The sequence below is a fragment of the Lottia gigantea genome (genome assembly GCF_000327385.1).
Source record: "Lottia gigantea unplaced genomic scaffold LOTGIsca_16, whole genome shotgun sequence".
In the NCBI taxonomy this organism is placed as follows: Eukaryota; Metazoa; Mollusca; class Gastropoda; family Lottiidae; genus Lottia; species Lottia gigantea.
This window is the reverse complement of record NW_008707965.1, coordinates 2662491-2684003: the sequence shown is the minus strand read 5'-3', so window position 1 is coordinate 2684003 and position 21513 is coordinate 2662491. Positions and strand designations below refer to the sequence as shown.

Genomic DNA, 21513 nt, shown 5'->3' with positions numbered 1-21513 from the left:
CTGTGTTCAAATATTATTTTGCTTCAATTTGACATCAATAATGTTTTTTCAATATACTAGGTTGAAACAAAATAGTTTTCTTCGGGACTGACTTCTTTGGACTATGTGACTTCCGCTCACCTTCTGAAGTTTAGATGAAAAAAGGTCACTTCTAATATTTCGTAAATCTAGATCGAAACTACCGACAATATGATGCTGTCAAGAGCGATTCCAAGGGCAACCTCTTTACTGCCCCGTAAGTAAAGCCTGGGTTTTACATTTTTGATATACCAGTAACGAAAACAAGTAAAATGTTTATGAGAAAAGTGGAAATGGTGTCTATGAATTGTTCACCATTTAGGCCTATTGGCCAATTTGTCATAGTACGTTTACTATTATAGTTTACCTAGCTTGATAGCCAAAAGTGCCTGTGCTTTCAATGCTACTCAAAAAACAAAAAGAAGACACTGTTTAAGAGTGACTAAAGTATTTTACTCTACAAGCTTTCATTGTCTGCTATTCTTGAAACAACTTCATCAGGTGAAATGAATTGGAAAATATTAAAGATGTAACTAACACAATGCTACCATTTGGCAATCCTCAGCAGTTTCTGTAATGCTGAGTTTGTCTCGGTAATGAATGGTGAATTTTGATGTTTAATCTTGGGCGAGACTCTTATATTTCCGACATTTCACCAGCTTCCTGTTGAGCTATCTATGTGAAATGTGGCAGAGAGGTACTCTTCCAGAAAAATTCCTGTTGGTTCAAAACAATTTGAAATTTATTGAAGATGGATAGAGGATTTAGCATTGTCTGAAATTTACAGTGAATATTCAGGACATAGTACCTATTTGCCAAGTTCCATAGCTCAATGGGAATCTGGGACAAAACATTTGCTAGTCACAACCTCTGATGCCTTCCACCTCATACGAAACTATTTGGATAGAGTGAATAACTGTCTCATGAGAAGAAGTGTTCTAATCAACAATGAATTATTATATGATTGACATGATTGATTTTATTTACAATTTTGTTAACAGGAGCTGTATCAACCATCTCATTGAGACATGGCAGCGCTGGGGGAAAATCTGATTTAGAGATCCTAGTGGAATCAAAGAGACACATGGATTTTAGGCCGATTCCTACCAAAGCCTGGTCAGAGACCTATAATGAAGCACAGAAAGTCATGAACACTAAATTATATTTAAGCATTGCAGCTATTATAGTTGTGTCAATTGCAGTAAGTTTGTTTTATATACACTAAGACAGTTTGTCCTTGGCATGTAGTTTTTATTTAATCTATTATCCGAGCAAAGTGAAATTTTAAAAAAGTTTCCATTATATTTATGAGAATTGGAAGATCAGCCTCCAGATAGTACTGTTAGCATTAGAATATCCTTGCATTGATAAAACAATTTTTTGTAAATTTGCATTGAAAAGAAACACATTTCTCTCATAGAAATACCGGTACGTCCTCTGTCAAAACAAATTTTCAATTATTTTTCAGTCGTACAAGTTGGATGTTTTCCTAGTAGCACCATTCATGTTTAAGAATTCTGACCTGATTTTAACAGAAGATATGAAACTCAATAACTATGATGAAGAGGAGTGATATATTTATATTTAGAACCAATTTTGTTATAATATGATCTAGTAAAAACTTTAAAAGTCAATACTTTTTTTGAGTGCTCATTCTCTGAAAACACCTGATGCTTCATGCAGTTGGGATTGTCAACTAGATATCCCCTTCTGAAAGTCCACAAACCTGATATTGTTACATGATAGAGTGAACATTTTTAAAGTCAAAGATCTTTATAGAGTGAGACAGGGTAGGGTATGCTACTAAAACATTTGACACTATTATGTCTGGGATTGTTAACTTGACATTTTTTCCCAAGAGTCCACATCCCCGATATTGTTAATTTGGTATATTTATTCTAGAATGGCAAAATTGTTTTTGAAACTTGACGAGAGCCATAGATGCAGGCACACGAACAGTCTTCGTCCCTGTTTTTTTCACTGACTGTCTACAGTCATACGAGGAAATAAATCTTCAGTCAGTCATTTTGTACTACATATCGATAATCATGAGTGGAGCATGAAATTAAAGAAAATTAATCTGATTTGATGATGATGCTCAATAAAAACTATTGGAGACAATGATCGAACTTGTTTGATATTATAAATCCTGTCAGCAATGCAATATCGTGGTTGAAGCATGGGCCCATGCAAGATTTTCAGCGATTGAGACTGTTTGTTGGCCCGCACCATTAACATGATGTGGGGAGAGGTGCTCCATAATCTAGAAATCTATCTTTGCGGACCCAATACCCTACCCATAAATGGAATGGTTAAATTTCGTCGATCTGTTTGTTTGTCTGGCCAAAGATTCTGACGAAAATTGTAAAAAAAAAAACACCTGATAAACCTTGAGAGTTAGTGACCTTCAATCTCATGATTTTCAGCTTATTTTACAGAAGCTACTGTGGACATAAGTTACTATCTTCTTTGAAAGAAAGATTTAAAAAAATGGTTAAATATAAAAGTTTATTCCTGATTGCATATACAATATTATATACCCTATTAATCTAATTTTAAATCATTTAACAGAAATGTAGATACAAAACAGATGTTTTCTTAAATTTTTGTCACTGTACACAATAATCACCAAGACATTTTCATGCTTCAATCAAACATGACTGTTAAATACAGCCCAAGCAGCAATCAAGCTCTTCCACAGGACATGACTGGTGAATACAATCTAAACAAGTCTAGAGCTCTAGTCAGACATAGTTGGGCGATGAAGCCACAAGTCAGACATGACTGGACAATACAGCCACTAGTCAGACAGGACTGGACAATACAGCCACTAGTCAGACAAGACTGGACAATACAGTCATTAGTCAGACAAGACTGGACAATACAGTCATTAGTCAGACATGGCCGGTCAACATAGCCAGTAGTCAGACAAGCTGGTCAATACAGCTACTAGTCAGACATGGCTGGTCAATACAGCCACTAGTCAGACATGGCTAGTCAATACAGTCACTAGTCAGACATGACTGAACAATACAGCCACAAGTCAGACAAGACTGGACAATACAGCCACTAGTCAGACATGACTGGAAAATACAGCCACTAGTCAGACATGGCTGGTCAATACAGCCAGTAGTCAGACATGGCTGAACAATACAGTCATTAATCAGACATGACTGGACAATACAGCCACTAGTCAGACCTGACTGGTCAATACAGCCACAAGTCAGACAAGACTGGACAATACAGCTAGTAGTCAGACATGGCTGGTCAATACAGCCAGTAGTCAGACATGGCTGGTCAATACAGTCATTAATCAGACATGACTGGTCAATACAGTCATTAGTCAGACATGACTGGACAATACAGTCTTTAATCAGACCTGACTGAACAATACAGTCTTTAATCAGACCTGACTGAACAATACAGTCATTGGTCAGACCTGACTGAACAATACAGTCATTAGTCAGACCTGGCTAGACAATACAGCCACTATTCAGACATGACTGGTCAATACAGTCATTAGTCAGACATCGCTGGACAATACAGTCATTCATTAGTCAGACATCGCTGGTCAACACAGCCAGAAGTCAGACATGGCTGGTCAACATAGCCAGAGGTCAGACATGGCTGGACAACACAGCCACTATTCAGACATGATTGAACAATACAGCCACTAGTCAGACAAGACTGGACAATACAGCCACTAGTCAGACATGGCTAGTCAATACAGCCACTATTCAGACATGACTGATTAAGGTAATACAGCCAAATAAACAGTCTACAGAAAGGAGTACTCATAAGAAATTGGTCCAGTCTACAAAATCGCTCATATCTTATTGACAGTAACTCCTTTTTAGATGACACTTGTTTCTAATACAAAACTCTCATCAGGCCAGTAACCTTACAAACCTTATTTAAGCATGATGCAGGATGCACAGCTGCATTTTTGACAAAAGGAATAAAAGTGTGTTTTGAATCTGATATTAGATCACAAGTTCATTTCTTTCTGACAATTTGTATCTCTATTGTAATCTAACAAGATTTATACTTAAGTCCCATCCTAATGAGGTTATTTTTCTTCAGTCTGTTATAGATGACTCACATTTACTCTGATTCAGAACAACCTGAAGTTCAGTTTCACACATTTAAGCTTAATATACTCAATATCTATGTACCATTTTTAAAACTTCAAATAATGTCTTGAAGAAAAGTTCTAGAACAAAGCATTTAATCCTTACAAACATTTTTCTGATCAAAACACATCTGAATTAAGGACACTCAACTGAAATTTATTGATTTTAAATTACTAGGTTTCTTTCACATTTTCTCAACAATTTTGGAATATGACACATCACTTCTCATGACAGATATTAAATCTCATTTAGCACTACCTCAAGTTCAATTATGGATTTGAGCTTCAGATAACCTATTCACATTTTGTCAATAATTTTTGTGTCACATCACGATTTTTTATCCTGTGTTTTATCGGATTCCGAAATTTGTGGCTTTTCTTTTTCTGGTGTGGGTTCCTCCTCGAGATCATCTTTTGGATGTGGAAAAAATAATTTTGCTACTTCGTAGAGATCTTCATTTTCCGCGCCATCGTTTATTACCTGGAAGAAAATGTTTTAGTTTCAAACTGTTATGCTAGATGAAATGTTGGTTTTATTCCTAACTCCTATCTTAAATTATGCATGTTAAAGTTGCCTTGACAATTGTAAAATGAAACTAGAGCAGGCTAATGACGAAACTAGAGCAGGCTAATGCTGCTGTCTTAGCCATTTTTCTCTCATTGCACACTGTATGGCATTGCCTGTCATCTTTAAGGTGTGGACACACGAGCGGTCTTGGTCGGGGCTTTTTGTCTCCAACTCGAATCTTGAGTAAAATCTTGCGTGTGCTCGTGCTTCAACGACTGCATTTATAATATCAAAGTTTGATAATTGTCTCCGATCATCATCCAATCAGATTCCTTTTAATTGCATGCTCTGCACGTGATAATCGACAAGGTGGAAAACGACTGACTGGAGATTTTTGTCTCCTCGTGTGCCTGTGCCAGTCGTTGAAACTCAAGACAAGACTCTAATCGGCGACAAAAGTCTCTGACCATGACAGCTCGTCTGCCCGCACCTTTAGCCCCGTTAGGTGTAGCAATTAATTTTATCTGAAAATTTACAAATGGTGCCAATGCATCCCAATCAGTTTCATTCATAACAATGCCAAGTGAATCCAGAAAGCCTCTACACTCAAACACCACTCACCAATCTGGCGATTAGAAGATCTCTAAATATATTTATTAACAGTACTCCTACTACAACGTTTTCTTTTAAATAAAATATCACTCCTTTATCTAAATCTTCTTCTAAATCAGAGTTGTCTTTCTTTTCTAAAGTTGAAATTTGCTGCGAATTCTAAAAGATGAATACATTGTTATATTCGAAGCACTTGAATACTTTTGATTTCTGAATAAGTCTGAATACTGTCATGCTATACTTTGAAAATAAGAGATGCTCTTCAGAAATGTGTTAGTTGAAAGGAACCAAATTCTCTTTATAACATAACTAAGTTCATTAATAAAAATTGGATCGTAAAGAGGTTTTCTAAATAATTAACTAAGCGTTTGATGACATCACTAATTGCAAAATATGCTTATCACATAAAACCCTTTGCGATTAGAGATGTCATCAAACACTTAGTTTTAGTGGAATTGCAGGAGTCATAGACGTTTGATTGAAAATTGATACTATCAGTGTTCCCGATACAGGTAAATGTTTTACAATCCCTTTAAAGAAAAATATGTATTTGGTACTGCACTCAAGTACCTGTGGGTTCAAAGGAAATAAAGACTTACTTTGTCAGTTTTTGAATTTTCTGAACTGTTTGTGTTGCCTTCTTTGTTCTGTGATCGTGTGAACACACCAAAAGTAGGTAGTGTAGAATCAGTGATACCTACTGCTCGGATAAAAACATTAGTTCCTATATCAGACCTACAAATATCAAACAGTCCAAAAAATTTAATTAATTTATGATTTTTTCCAAAAAATGTTATAATCTCTGAAAACATCAGCAGAAAAACAGCTGAAAACATCATGTAATATAAACAGCATAACTGAGCATATTTGAACGGTAAAAACACACTGCCTCAGACAAATCTATTTGGATAAAGTGAACCGAGGTACCAGGTATTTATTCATAAAGGGACATGGCTCAAATGATCACGACTCACGAACCCAGCAATTCTATTTCAAAATTCAGTAAAATCAAATTCCTTGTTACTATTTTTTTGTTTTAATTTTTAGTCTAAAGACTCTGTTGTTCCTCACCAGAATTCTGACTGATGTCTATATGGTTTGGATTCCCCAGTCATATTTCTTCCTGCAACTCTTCCACTAACTTCAGCATGGTCATGGTGCTCCACCCTCCTTCTACCCAGCTTGATATCATAAAAACATGAGGCGTCACCAGCCTAGAAATATAATATAGGTTCTTTTAATATTTCTAAATGGCTTTATCATTGATGTTTAGAGCAATATTTAACATATTTTAATCTTAATTATTGTTGTTGATATCTTGTGGCATCTTTCATTTTTTTCATACAACTTGCATTCATTTTTACATTTCTTGATACACAAAATAATATTTTTCATTTTCAAACTTACAAATTGCTATACTCACCACCCAGACATCAGACCTTGACTGTAATTCTGAGTTGACTCTAAATCCACCATGTTGGTTATCAACTTCTAAACCTGAGGTTTTAGCCAATTCCACACAAGGCTCAATACCTACAGCTACCACCAACTGGTCCACTTTCAACTGGAATATATCAGGTCAAAGGTCAAGATAATAAAGAATAAGTTCAAATTTTAGGATTGATAAGAATCAGGCCCCACATTCTCGAAACAATCTTAGCGCTAGGATGTCCTAAGTTCTTATCTTCTAACATTGGTTCTAGGACATCCTAGCGCTAAGATCGTTTCGAGAATACGTGGCCAGGTTAAAGTCACATTAAAGGTCAAAGATGTTCCTTCAAGTGAAGTCAAAGGTCAAGGTGTTTTCCATCAAGTCAGAGTTCAAGGTTGTTTGTCGTTTTTATGAAATCAAAGTTCAAGGTTGTTTCTATCAAATGAAGACAGAGGTAAAGGCTGTTTTGAAAGGTGTCGAAGTTCAAGGTTGTTTAAGAATATAAGTCTGAGTATAAGTTTGTTTCTATACATAAGTTTCAAGGTTTCAACATACCAATCGTCCTTTCAGTAATTCTAATTCCAGCTGGCCGTCTTTAAACCCAGCAGAAAATAGTTTATCATCATAGATAACTTCCACCCCCTCTCTTTCGACTTGGTGACTCATCCATTTAGATACAAACTGTGGTAAAACTTTGGCTAAAACACCTAAAATTGAAAATAAACTGCCTTTAAGTGATATATTCTTACTATTTAATGCAGTGCAAAAAGCAGTATTCTTCTAGGTTTCTTTTTAGTGTGCAGACTGGGCTGATGAAATGCACTTGACAGAAATCACTTAAAGATGGGCTCCCAAAATGGGCTCCCAAAATAAAATAGAAGTGTTGGAAAAATACCAGTTTGTCTCACATGTCCATAATTAATTCATAATAAGCTAAATTACCAGCAGAATTCAAATGATTGACCGATCAAAAAAAGTTCAAAAAATCTTTTTTTGTTTATCCAGACTGTACATACATGGACATTTATGATTGGTTAAAACTCTTAATTATATGCAATAAGAACATAATGATATGATTAAGAATACATGATAATTTATTAGAAACACCAATTAATCAAATAGTTTGCTTAATTTGACACTGGAAAATAAGGAAACCCATCTTTAAATATAGAATATCTAGAATAATTCACAATGGTTATTGAACTGATTTTATTGATATTATTAGTTTATTGGCTTGATAATTTCATTTAGCTAGCTCAAAAAAAAAAAATTCAATTCAATTCAATTCATCAAGAAATGCTGCGACGGAGAATTAACAGTCAAAAATAAAACTCCACCAACCTGTCTCTGGTACAATTTGATAAACTTTCATTCCATTTGTTTGACCTAAAAATACAAACAACTTGAATATGTAGTGCATTGAAAAATTTAGATAGGGGCTGATATTTTTTAGGTTCCATAAAATTTTGGGCTAATATTCTCAGGAAATATGTTGAAACACAAACTATTTCAAAAGATTTATGTTGTTGGGAAACTGATTCTCTTGTTACATAGATCAAAATATTGTATCCACTATTTTACAATAGAAACCAATAAACAATTGTAAATAACTTAAATATCAAAAAACAAGAATGCAATTGTCAGGTCTTCTTTCTTCAAGTCTACTTCACAGTGGCGTTTATATGGGGGGAGGGGGAGGGGCATTCTTATCATTGAACATAGGGGAAAATTGCCTGGTGATCCCCCAATCGGCAATTCTGTGGTCTTTTCTCAGCACCTTCAAAGATTCTTAGATACACCACTGCTACTTCAGCAGTCAATTTGAGAATCTTACCTTTTTTGCTGAGAGCACAAGCCAATTCAGTGCCTAGAAACCCTCCGCCTAAAACAGCAACAGACTTGGCATTCTGGGTAACTTCCTCCAGGTGATTAAAATCATCTACCTGAAATAAAATTTTATGGATCAATTTTCTTCACATGATTATAAAAATGAAGACTTGGCGTATCTTGCCCTTTGCCTTGATAAAACCTAAAAGTTTAGCTATCTATTTCCATTTTCTTCTATATTCTTTATTTCTAACTGTAAAAAGTATAACTGGACACAATTATATCGATAACAATTACTTTAATAAATAACTTGCGACGTTTCGAGCAAGCAATGATTAATAAAGACAAAAGCACCATCATGGAAACGACGCAAGTTATTTATTAAAGTAATTGTTATCTATATAATTGTGTCCAGTTATTCAAACATCAGTTACTAAATACCACTCAAGGAAGTTAACTGTAAACAGGGCTTCGTGTATAACACTTCATGAACAATATCATTAAAATCTTAAAATCAATAATTAAAATAAAAGAAAAACTATGACTTACTGTTCTGAATAAATTCACTCGTTTTTTAACTTCTGGTGAGGCTTTTTGTAACAGTGGTAAATTTTTAGGTTTACCTCCTGCAAATAAAGAACATTAGGAGGGAGGGTTGAATAAATGCAGCAGGAACAAGAAACTAAATAACAGAGATATACATAAAGTAAGAGTAAGAGAATGAATGAATCAAAAATCAAAACAATTGCAGATGGCACAACAATTAAACAAAACAATTGATGGATTGGAGAACGATTGGAATAATAATGAATGAGGGGAAGGGAATGAAGGGAAGGAATAAACTAGCAACTCTTTTTGGTAAATGAATGAATGAATTATTTACAGATTGAATGAATAAAGGGACCAACAACAATGAATGAAAGAATAAAGGAATGAATGGAAGAATAAAAGAATCAATAGAAGATTAAAAGATCAATGATTGACAACACAAAAAAAAGGATGAATAAACCATTGAATAAATTAACGAATAAAGGAAAGAATAAACCACAGAATGAATGAATGAATGAATGAATTACCTGTAGCTATAAGACATTTATCATACGTCAACTCTTCACCAGATTTTAATATAACTTTTTTCTTATCAGCATCTAGTTTTATAACCTACAGTGACAAATACAGACATAGAGCAATGTTTAAACTTTGGTTTTTGGATTCTAGGTTGACTTTGGCTTTGGCATAGAAACTATCCCTGCTTCAAAAGCCACATATGAGACAATCATCTACCTAATTATAGTCACCTTAATGAGTTGGATTGTTGTCTGCTAGGTTGGTTGAATCTACCTCAAAGTCAGAAATATTCTGAGGCTTGTGCCAGTGCTTCCGAGAGTCAGCCCGAGGTGTGCCTTTCAACCCTCTATACCACAGAGAATATACCAGACAAACATTAGTAGCTACATGTAATTTGACTTGCTGACTTGCAGAAGGTGCTCCTGAAGTTAAGCTTGTCTTGACTTGATAAACATGTCCAGTACATATTTAGATAAGCTCAATAAGTGAGCTCAATGTAAAGTGGAGCTCAATGTAAACCAAGTTACTGAGGTTTAATAAAAATCTACCTTTTTGCCCATAAGTACAGCAACACCGCCTCGCTTATTATTCGTTACTTCTTTTAAATCTGTATATAACGCACTGTATTCAAAATATATTGGTAAACTGTAAAAAATAATATGAAATGAATTTCTTCATCTAACAACATCAGTCAGTATAAATGAGTTTAATTTAGTAAACTTTGAATTTAACAAAGCAACAGGGCATAGAACATCTTCACAAAGTCAAGTTATCACTTACTTATACTATGACTGCTACAGTCATCTTTCTTGTATCACAAAGTTTTTAATATGAAGTGTGATTGGATTCGCTAGCCATTGAGATGCCTTAACAGCAAGTCTGTGAATACAAAGCCATTATGTTTACAGCCTTTCTGTCGAGGGCTATGATTAGCTGTATTCGCTGTGGTACAAAGCAAACATATAACTGCACTCCATGATACTAACTATTGCAGTCAAGGTATAAGTACAAAATTCATTAAAGCTTGGCATTGTGAAGAAATATTTTGGGCATATAAATTAGTAATTTCAAACCTAGGTACTTCTTCTTTTCGTTTTGAAAATTTCATGCCCATAAACGATTTTGCCTTGGTCAGCCACAAATCTTTAGATAATGGTGGCCTAGCGTAAGGTAGATGATTTTCTTCTGTTACCATGACAACCTAGAGAAAAACAACGGCACATTTAAATAAAAAAGTCTGGTACCTGCCAAAATTAGTCTTGCAATGTTACACCAAAATCAAAAGTTGTGAACATCAAAAAATTAAGAAATCAGAAAAAAACATGTGTCTAAAATGTGTTTTAAGACAATCGAACAAATCGACGTTGGATTACAGTGTTCTCAGTGATTTCCAACATCTGAGTATTCCAACATTCTACATTATCCAACATATTTTTCTGGTACTAATTGAGTTTCTTGAGTTTAAAAACTCTGAGTACACAGACAATCTGTTTAATTTCCAGAGATATGAGAATAATACATAGTGCATACCTTAGCAGTGGGGTTATTGACTCTGATAGCTTTATAAGCACTGAACGCTGCCGCCCCAGCACCGATTATTAAATAAGGGACATGGTTGGGGTCAACTGACTCTGTGGGAGGGTCTAATGGTGTTTTATATTCTTCTTCTGCTGGACTTGTGGGTGCCTCTGATATTTTTTGTGAATCATTTTCAATTGGTGGATTTTCATTTGGAGCTAAAAAAGGAATTTGAACCAGGCTTCAGGGTAGTGCCCAATAGGACAAACTTTTTTGCAAAATCTTATCTATTATCAGACACTTGGAATTATCTCATAATCTTTACATGATGTCATTTTCTAGGTTCTGACGAATAAAAGGCGGTTGTGGCTTCTAATTGTGAAAGTCTGGTATCCCCATAGTTCAAGTGGACCCAGCTGTAAATGGGAAATGAACAAGTCATCTTTCCTCAAAATCCCAGTCGACCCAGCTGTAAGTGGGGAAATGAGCAAGTCATCTTTCCACAAAATCCCAGTCGACCAAGCTGTAAATGGGAAATGAACAAGTCATCATTCCTCAAAATCCCAGTCGACTCAGCTGTAAATGTCTCCGGGAAAGATCGATACCAAAAGGTATCACCAACTGATAGACAGGATCGATGAACCTAAACCTGTTTGTTTCTTTCCTTCTGTCACCTGCTAAAACAATCATTTAGACAAAAGAAAAATTTCATCTTTACCTTCAGATAACTTTTCAACAGATGATTTCTTTTTAACAACAAAAAGCTGAAATAAATAGTTGTTATACTTTATTGTGGGTAAGTTTTGTGCTGAAGGGAAATTTTGTGGAAGAGGTAACTACTAGTAGTAGTAGTAGATCACTGACCTAACAACAGGTACACGGGAGAAAATGTAACTTGGCATTATAAAATTTAATGATCGAAAAACTAATTTCTAAATTTTAAAATTATAGCTATGATAATCGATTATTTTTATGTTTTTACCCAGTCCTATTTTAGACATATTAACAATGGTACATTCAGAATGCCATGTCCACATTTTAGTCAGCCTAGAGGGTCACACGGTCCCCTTAATATACTTACAACCATTATCACAGCACTCAGAGCTCCAGCCAACCCAAGCAAGATACCAGTACTTTTACTTTTAGAATTGGTTTTAATTGGACCCTGAGGAATTTTAGGTTGTGGTGTTTCTGGACTGGTTGACAAACTGCGTACATGTTGACAGTTTCTACCTGAAAACATACAAGTTAAGGCCATTTGTTAAGATGTGTTAAATCTAAGGTTGAAAGTGAAATAATAAAAATATAATAAAGATCGTAACGTCCCCATCGCTTCATCTAAATAGTCCCAATAAAAGATCAATACATCAAAAATATATATCGAAAAAGACAAAATGGTACTAAATGGGGCATTTTTGGCGGGGTTGATTTGAGTCTTGAAAATATATTAATAGTCTTCAGAAGTACTCAAAATGAACGAAAATCGCATTATTCCTTTAAATATATCTCGTACTAGGAAATTAACCACATTCTCTTATGGAATATATATGTTGTTTCTATATATCACAGAGTATCTTAAAATGAAGAGTCATCATTCTAACATCCGAACGCGGATGATTCTGGAAACACATGGATTTGAAGGCTCAAATTACGATGGTGAGCTGTGATTGGCATAGCTAAAAAAAATTCTGTTTGTGAGACTAAAGTATGATTGGTCAAAAAGAATGGCGCAACTGTCCCTTAAAGAGCCAAGCTGAAACTGACTATAACCCATTGTTAGTATTGCAATGATCTGAGACAAAAATTTCACTTTAAGGTAAATTTTTTACTTGATAATATTATATAATATACGGTATTTCATTGACATGCTGTTTTGACTCATGGAGAAATTTATTGTTGTCTGAAGCCAAATATCGCATGCTCCACAAGAGGTCACGATTGAATATTGGTGTTGTCAAGGTTATCTTATGGATTATTTGCATTCTACGTCTATTGAGGGCAAAGGTACTCACAAGATATGGGTTCTGGATTTATTTTTAAGCGAGTTATTCCTCGGTAAATTGAAGAAAATCGACTGAAATTCGTAAACCGGTACATTTTTCACCTTGACCGGAATATATGACCTTTTAGAACTCCAATCACAAAGAGTTCCAAACAGGAGAAGATAATCATTCAATTCGGACTACAGTAAAATATTTCTACGCCTCTAAAAGAAACAAAAGTTCACATTACCTACGACATAATGCCGAGTTTTCTTAATCAAATAGTTAAAATATGATATGATATATTATCAAACCCTACTTGCTTCAATTAATTCAAAGGGTAATTCTAAACCAACCTTTAATTAAAAAGGCTAAATCAAATCAACTCTATTTGAATTTTTTTTAATCGACACAAGTCTAAAGGACAAAATTACGTTTAGATATTTCGGGCTAATATTGTTTGGAAATACATGTAAATGGAAGTGAATTTAAGTTTTTGGACTACAGTATGTGTTTCGAAACGTAGTATGTATTTAATTCAAACGCACCAGTAGCATATCTTAGTGTTTTAAAGGGACGGTTTTGACATCCGTTTGATCAATCCTCTCAGAAATAATTTTTTTAGCTAAGCTAATCAGTATAGTGGTATTCACAAATCACCGTCGAATTTTGATCCTTCAAATCCATGTGTGTACAAAATTATTTGCGTTATAATGTTAAAAAGACGACACGCCTTTTCTTGAGACTCTGCCTTAAATAGAAAAGACATAGAAATAGGAAGAGAAATTCCTAGTTTTCAGGTATTTTTGAAGGAATTATGCGATCTTCGTACATTTCTAATACTTCTGAAGAATAATTACATATATTCAAGACTCAAATAAACTCCTCAAAACGGCGCCTCTGTCCCTTTAATTCAAAAATACCGGTAGCTTATCTATATAACTTAGTGTTTTAATGTAACCCTCTTCTGCATACGTGATCCTTTTTCAAATCACTATTAATGAGTCGATAGGATTAAATCATTAAAACTGACTGAGAAAAGGTGGAAAGATCATAGCAGATTAAAAAGGTTGACCAAGTCAGAGCAGAACAGATTTGAGAAGAATGGATAATTAAAGCTTATACGAAGCAGTAAAATCTATAACTCGTATCTTTTCATTGTTACGATAATCTTAAGACATACAATCGCAAACTGGCCACCGCGAAAATTCCGCATACTCTATGCAAATTAACTGAAAGTGCCGAGAATTGCCGAATGAGGATAATAAATAAATAAAAATTTCACAAGGCCTTTAACAGATCAACTATTTAGGCTTATGTTTAATTGATGAATAAAACAGGGTTTTACGTCCAGAAACTCGTCTGCATCTGATTGAGCTAATGAAGACAATTGATTGGCAGGTAGATGACAAGTTAACGTCCGCTTCCAGCAGATGCTGATATCACAGACTAGGTTGTTGTTGTTAGATGACAAGTTAACGTCCGCTTCCAGCAGATGCTGATATCACAGACTAGGTTGTTGTTGTTAGATGACAAGTTAACGTCCGCTTCCAGCAGATGCTGATATCACAGACTAGGTTGTTGTTGTTAGATGACAAGTTAACGTCCGCTTCCAGCAGATGCTGATTTCACAGACTAGGTTGTTGTTGTTGTTAGATGACAAGTTAACGTCCGCTTCCAGCAGATGCTGATATCACAGACTAGGTAGTTATTAGATGACAAGTTAACGCCCATTACTGGTAACAGACTAGGTAGCAGGCCCGTAAAGTGCCCAATTTGCCAAGGTGGCGGCTGCACTGGCATTGGGCAAAATAGCTGAAAGAGACTGATTTCAGAATTTGTTCTAATTTTGCAGGGGGGGGGGGGCAAATATATTTGCAGGGGCACCGCCAGCTTCCAGCTAACTGATATCGCAGACTAGGTAGTTGTTGATAGATGACAAGTTAACGTCCGCATCATGCAGATAGCAGACTAGGTAGATGTTGTAGGTGGTGGTCGTGGTTGTTGAAATTTGTGGTTGTTGTTGTTGGCGTTGGTGGTCGTGGTAGATGGTAGTTTTATATAAAACAATTGGATACTTTGGTAGTTGAGATACAATATGATTAGAACGACATTTAGAAAGCGGAGAGCAAATAAAACAAAAAATACACGGGCGACGAGGGAATATATTATTGTATAACACACTTCTTGAAAGTGGTTCCTGAAATTCCAGTAAAACTAAGTGTTTGATATTTTGCGATTAGTCATAAAACACTTATTATTTCTAGTGGAATTGCAGGAACCACAGACGTCTAACTGAGAATTTGAACGGTGCAAATTGATTCTATCAGTGTCCCCGATACACATAAAAAGTTAAGAAAACTTCTGTACAATCTATCTAATAACAAAATAATTAACGTTTGGAATGATTAGTAATTAATTGTAGCTAATTAGAAATCAAAGATAATAACAAATTTAAAACATTGGTCAAATCAGAGCGGATTATCGTATTGGTGATGGGATTAATAGATTAAGGGGATAATCCATGTAACAACGGCGACATGCGCGCCCTATCGCCAATGGTCACTATGATTTTGAATCGTGTGAGTCATCTGACCATTTCTCTGTGCACTTCAGATCGTGACTATTTGGATCGCCATTTTCTCACAGATGGGGATATTGTTTTTCCGATTCTGAATTTCAAATAAGTTGACTGTGTGGTATTTCACATTTATTCTAATGAAACGAATTCGGTTTTAATATAGAGTTTGGAAAGAGGTTGATAAAAAGAGGTGAAAAGATTTAATTCCTTTGTTGTAGGAGATCGTGTTTGCTTTATGAATAGGATTTGAAAATAGAAAGGTGACCAAGAATGTACGTTTGAAGATATTTTTTTGATAGATGATTTGTGCCCTGAAAGCAACAGAGTGACCAGAATCTAAAGATATTTAAAGAGTAACAGTGAAACAGTGATTCAGTGACAAAATTTTAGCCCTTTGTTTTAGGATATTTTCAGTAAATGCGAAAGCCAGAATTTGATTTGAATGATTGGAATTTAAACGCGTGCGAATCGAGTGACGTCTGATCAAACCAATCATTGCAGACCATCGAGTGTTTGCCAATGGAAGGAAGAGACAAGGACTGTGGTAGAGATGCTGGACGCAGGACTACTGGTGATTACCCCCAATCTTCCAGAACGGACTGTAGTCGAGGAACACCCGGACGAGCTTCCATAGGAGGAGCTGAAATAGTCATGGATTTAGCTGGAACGAAACCAGTCATGGTGGACAGCTACCTTTCAAAATTTGACTCAGTCATGAGCATGTCTCCTGAAATACCCAGGCGATATTCTGAACCGGAAGTTACCGAAGTTCAGGACTTGGCAACCGGAAGGAGTACAGACAGAAGTTTTGTGACGGATTGTACAACCCCCGGACCCGGAACTCACCGATCACAACCCACGGGCCGTTTGTCCAAAAGATCCCGAAGAGGTGACTATGGACTCAGTATCATCACCTGGGACGAGTTTCTGGAATGTCCGAAAGGTTTCAATGATTTGTTCTTTTTGGAACGTGGTGACCTTATAACCTTTGACCCAGATGAGGTCAACGTGTTCTTTCATGATTCGTTGATGATGCAGCCGATGCTAGGATCACCTTCAGGAGATGGGAAAACATGGTAAGTGCTAATAGAGTAATTCTTGGACTAGAAACAAAACCAAATTGCTATCAAAGACCTAGTCCGAAATATATGCCTCTACTCCAGCCTCTGATAGCTATATTGACACCAGCCGAAAACTGTCAAAATCAAAGACCAAGCAGAAGATTTTTGAGCGTTACTGTTTTTAAATAGCATCTAGCAAATGTAAGCACGATCTATAGAGACATCTTTATGGGACCACAATCACTGGTTAAAGATTTATGCAACGTTTGAGAAAACGACGGCAGAAACATGTCGAAACGTAGCATAAAAGTGATTGTTGTTCAATAAAGCTGTGCAAGTATCTCTTATAGTTATTGTTGATGAATGTTTCTGAAGCCTTACCAAAGTGTTTTTGCGTTTTGACACTAGTGTCTTTTTTGTGACCGATCATACAATTGTAAACAATATTATGAAGTTTCTGTGTAACTTGGGAATGCTCACCTTTATTGAGACAAAAATGCCTGATGAAAATATTTCGTTAAATTTCAGGACAATATTTATTGAAAGTCTGAGTCATCTGAAACAGGTTCGCCTCTGGATGTTAGAGAGAGTCTCGGTTATCACTGCGATTATCAAAAATAACAAAATTACTGCCACTACACAAGGTCAAACAGGTACAATTTTAAATACATATCATTGTTGAACCTATTCTGGTGGATAACGTATGTATGCCTCTATCTTAGAGCGACAAATCTAATCCTACCCAGTTTATCCTACGTGATATTCGGATGGGGTATCAGTTCCGATATCTAATCCGAATATCACGTCAGATGAACTGGGTAAGGCTTGATTTGTCGAATAACCAGTATCCAAATTCGTACAAGACGAAGTTAGTAATACCTTGACATTGTCAAGATGGCCTCTTCATACATCGCAACCTGTGAATCAAAACGATTCTTAGATATTTCAAAAACATTCTGGTGTAAGGTAAAATGGTGCAATTAAAAACTAGAGGGTTCCCACAGTCAGAAAACATAGTTATAAATCTATATGGGTTTCCAATCCACTTGCAATAGCTAGAAAATCTCTTAATTTATTAAATGTTGTTGACAAGAGATCGTCCCTGTGCTTTACAGGTGCCTTCCCTTTTTGTGATCCCATGTCAGCTTTAATATAAGATTATTTATCGAATTAAAGCAATCATGGTGTACTAAGGATGCGAAATAGATTTACCAAAAACAGTAGCATTAGCTATAATAATGAACTCTCTAAAAAGGATGCTGGGGTGACATGCCCCGTCACAGTTTCATCAGATATTCAGAGTGGGCCATTAGGCCACCCTCAGGTATTTTCTAGATACGCCCCTGCTTGTGACACTTATCATCTTATACTCTTATATTGATTTCTTGTTATTTCAACCATTGATCTTCTTCAATTTCAGCGCCATGTTTGATAGCTATAAATCCCAACCAATCGTCAGTGAGAGAACATTTAGAGCAGGCTTTCGAGCAATCTTGGGAATCGGTGTTAGCAAGGAGGCGGTACTGTATTGAGGTAGGTAACATATTCTTGTAAAATGAAGACTGAAAAACCGGAAATGGATGTCGAGATGACAAACTTGGGTAGGAGTGACTTTTCACGTTCCAACCCTGAAACTACACCCCAAGTTAAACAGACCCTTCTATTGTTTGACGAACGAAGCAGTCATAAACAACTGGGGGTAAATGAAAGTGTTAGATGGATAAATTGAACAGATAGGAGAAAAGAAAGAAAAAATACAGATGTTTAACAAGGATAACGACCTATGTTCAGTTCGCGTTAATACCTCAGTCGAATGGAAAGAGGTTGGTCCCCCCTCCTCCCCACCCCATCCCCTTCATATTACACAGTGAAAGAATGGCTTGTACCCCCTACAACATTTGTGTTGCCCATGTACGGGCCTTCACCGGATGTTTCCAGGAAATGACACTGAAGGAAAGATATATTTTTCAGATAAATCTTGGAGCGTGTGTAGAAGAATGGTGCCAAACAGCCTTTAATATGAAATGTAAAGTAAAAACCACCAAACTATATATTACAAATGGCGACGAGTACGCACCCCCAAACATCCAGAGTAAAAAATGGCGGATAGCTTGCTACCCTTGTCTTTCTATACAACGCCTCATGTATAAGGTAAGCCAGTTTTTTATTCTCAACACAGTATTTCGTGAAACTGTCGTGTCAGTCGTTGCATCATCTTTATAGTGTCAAGCAAATGCGACTTTCGCACTTATGACTGCAATAGTCACCTTAACTGAGGTTTGTAAATGAAGCGATTTTATTGGATTGTACGCTAGCGAATACAGCTAAATCAGAGATCTCGACAGAAATTATGTCAGAATTGTCTTTCTTAACATACCTAATGGCTGTATTTCAGATGCAGAGACGAAATGCTTACGATGATTATTTTGTCGATTTTAAATCCGAGCCAATATCTATATGTACTGGAAGTAAACTGATGCAGATCTATGCAGGTATGTTGCCCCTTTCTACTACCTTGAACCGGTAACTCTTTGATGCTTTGCAATTCCTCAATATTATCAGTGTCCACCGCACCCCAATGTACGTATCAAGATTAGAAAACATTTTTACAATTACTTTTCCCTTTTTTATGAGACGAACGTTGAAGAATCCCTCAAAAGCTTAAATCCGGGTCTTTAAGAATCCGTGTTTTGTTGCAGGTCCATCATCAACAAGACGACCGGGCCTGAAGAAGTCTGTATCCATAAAGGTGACAACTTCAACACAGACACTCGATGATCGTCGTTCCTCAGAAACATCGGAGTCGCCAGACGAGTCGTTTGTCGAGGACGGTTACGACAACGACGCATTTGACGATCGCGGGGAGGATGTCGAGGACTTCAACGCCAAGACGCCAACACCTCGGTTGTCCACTCAACACGAGGCAAATCTAGTACCTAGGCCAGGATCCCGAATGGGCGGAGACTTTTCCAAACGAACCTTCATCGAATCGACCCGGTCTGAAAAAAACATGCGCGTTATCATGGAAAGTCCAGTTCCTATTTCGGACGGTGATGACACGCCGGAGAAAATAACCAAAGCGAAAGTAGAAGCTTACGTTGAAAGTATCCCCAACTCAGTCGAAGAACCTCCATCTATTTTAACCACTCCGAAAAGACACACACGAAAAGGCTTGACGACGGTGTCGCACGGACTAGGAGGAAGTGCGCTCGATTTGTCCCAGCGACTATCAGATTTGCCTAATCTTGCGTCACCGGGTCGAGTTGAGTCGCATGTAAAGCCTAAAATTGCGAAAGACGCGACCACACTTCCGGAAAAACCACCAACGTCGACCACTTCTGCTGGTTCGTCGAAACCTCAACAGAAAAACGAAAAAGGCAAGAAACGAATTGGAAAAATTTTGAAAGAAATCCTCTCGAACAATGATCAAAATAAGACTTCGGAATCGGAAACAAATGTGGAAGCCATTACTTCATTTTCAGAATCAAAACTAATAGTAGTCGGTAGTGAAAAGACACGCGAAGATCTAATAACGAATGAAATTATCAGTCAGACGGTACAGGAGATGCTTCCGCCGTCCAAGGAGAACACCTCTAGTAGCGGGTTTGACGACGCCATGTCTTCTGTGAGTGAAATTATTTCTCCTCGAAAGAACAAAAACAAAACGACACCTTTATTCGTAGAACCTCAACGAAACGCGTTTTTTCCTAACCGGAAAAACGGAAAAGTACGGCACGCGTTTTCTGACGTTGATCAAGACGAGGATGAATTTACGGACTACGAACCAGACAGCGTGATGTCAGACAACTTTGCGGTCAACTCACCAAGATTGGTCGCAGTGAAACGGGCAAATAAAACACCAAATTTCTCCAACCGGGTTGCGGTTATCAGCGATCTGGATTCGGATTTAGAAGTTTTTGATATGGATGATGAAGAACCAAAGAAAGAAAATGTTTCTTCAACCCCAGTACCGAATTCTCTGAAGGTTCCAAACCCACCAAAATATCCCAACCCTCATTTAATTCGGGGACCAAAAGGGCAGAGAAACTCCCGTCGCCGATACTTAGCTCTGAATAGCTTAAGAAAGAAAACGCGAGTGGGGTTGCAGCAACCTGAACTGCGACGATGAACATTATGGTGCTATACAGCGTATTATTATTACGATATTTTCTACCCTTATGTCCTGACTGAGGCATTTATATCCCAAACATGTCAGCAACCTCTTGACAAAGGAAATAAAATGGAGCTTTATGCCCATATTTTCAACCTGTTTTGGGAGATGACGACGGACACAGGAAGAGACATTTTGCCACACTGAGCCACCACGCCCCCTTTATGTCAAGAAAAAAGCCTGATATCCCCAATTGAAATATGACTTGGATTATGACTATCACAAATAATGCCCATAGATATCAATTGTAGCTTTTGAATGGTGGTCTCATATACGGTTTTAACAAGAAAGCATTCTATTATTACGACCACAGACGTCTGACTGAAAATTTGAATAGTGCGAATCGATGCTATCTGTGTCCCCATACACACAAACCGTTATTTAACAATCCCTTTAAGACTAAGATATTTAAAAGAATCATTGTTGATGTGTGGAATTATCTGGAATTCTCGGAAATTCTCTGGAGTCGACTAATTCTTGTCATATCAGCACTGGAATTCCCTTTTTATTTCTTCTCTTATTTCGATATTGATGTTTTCGGTGGATGAAGGAATATTGATTTATGATGGCATCATTTTGCAATGTAATTCATTTTAAGGGATT

The 21513-nt window shown here is 36.6% G+C and overlaps 4 protein-coding genes across 4 annotated transcripts; 2 read left to right on the top strand and 2 right to left on the bottom strand.

Moving 5' to 3' along the window:
• Window positions 1-103: 103 nt before the first annotated feature.
• On the top strand, window positions 104-2141 carry LOTGIDRAFT_231004 (hypothetical protein). The gene is made up of 3 exons (XM_009051022.1): window positions 104-235; window positions 1020-1219; window positions 1487-2141. Exons 1-3 carry the CDS (start codon window positions 190-192, stop codon window positions 1589-1591), a joined length of 351 nt encoding a protein of 116 aa, XP_009049270.1. The 5' UTR covers window positions 104-189; the 3' UTR covers window positions 1592-2141.
• A 562-nt stretch (window positions 2142-2703) lies between these two features.
• Window positions 2704-3735, bottom strand: LOTGIDRAFT_113206 (hypothetical protein; the record flags this gene model as incomplete). The annotated part of the gene is made up of 3 exons (XM_009051021.1): window positions 2704-2951; window positions 3029-3397; window positions 3642-3735. Coding segments are annotated over 3 exons (711 nt in total), but the record flags the coding sequence as incomplete, so codon positions are not given.
• Window positions 3736-4478: 743 nt separating this feature from the next.
• Window positions 4479-12346, bottom strand: LOTGIDRAFT_213277 (hypothetical protein; the record flags this gene model as incomplete). The annotated part of the gene is made up of 15 exons (XM_009051020.1): window positions 12197-12346; window positions 11834-11879; window positions 11128-11333; window positions 10671-10798; window positions 10146-10242; window positions 9606-9690; window positions 9079-9155; window positions 8537-8645; window positions 8035-8088; window positions 7258-7400; window positions 6694-6834; window positions 6342-6484; window positions 5870-6005; window positions 5280-5429; window positions 4479-4631 (listed from the first exon to the last, which is right to left on the bottom strand). Exons 1-15 carry the CDS (start codon window positions 12200-12202, stop codon window positions 4479-4481), a joined length of 1674 nt encoding a protein of 557 aa, XP_009049268.1. The 5' UTR covers window positions 12203-12346.
• Window positions 12347-16197: 3851 nt separating this feature from the next.
• LOTGIDRAFT_158308 (hypothetical protein) lies at window positions 16198-20868 on the top strand (the record flags this gene model as incomplete). Its single annotated transcript, XM_009051019.1, has 6 exons — window positions 16198-16754; window positions 17268-17392; window positions 18160-18272; window positions 18711-18890; window positions 19135-19231; window positions 19439-20868. The coding sequence occupies 6 exons, from the start codon at window positions 16198-16200 to the stop codon at window positions 20866-20868; spliced, it is 2502 nt and encodes an 833-aa protein (XP_009049267.1).
• Between the last annotated feature and the right edge of the window lie 645 nt (window positions 20869-21513).

What these genes read in the sequence shown, in the direction of transcription:
- LOTGIDRAFT_231004 (XM_009051022.1), top strand. Translation starts at nt 190, where the DNA reads ATGATGCTGTCAAGAGCGATTCCAAGGGCAACCTCTTTACTGCCCC. An exon ending in GGCAACCTCTTTACTGCCCC is followed by an intron (nt 236 to 1,019) that starts GTAAGTAAAGCC and finishes TTTTGTTAACAG; the next exon opens with GAGCTGTATCAACCATCTCA. An exon ending in TTATAGTTGTGTCAATTGCA is followed by an intron (nt 1,220 to 1,486) that starts GTAAGTTTGTTT and finishes ATTATTTTTCAG; the next exon opens with TCGTACAAGTTGGATGTTTT.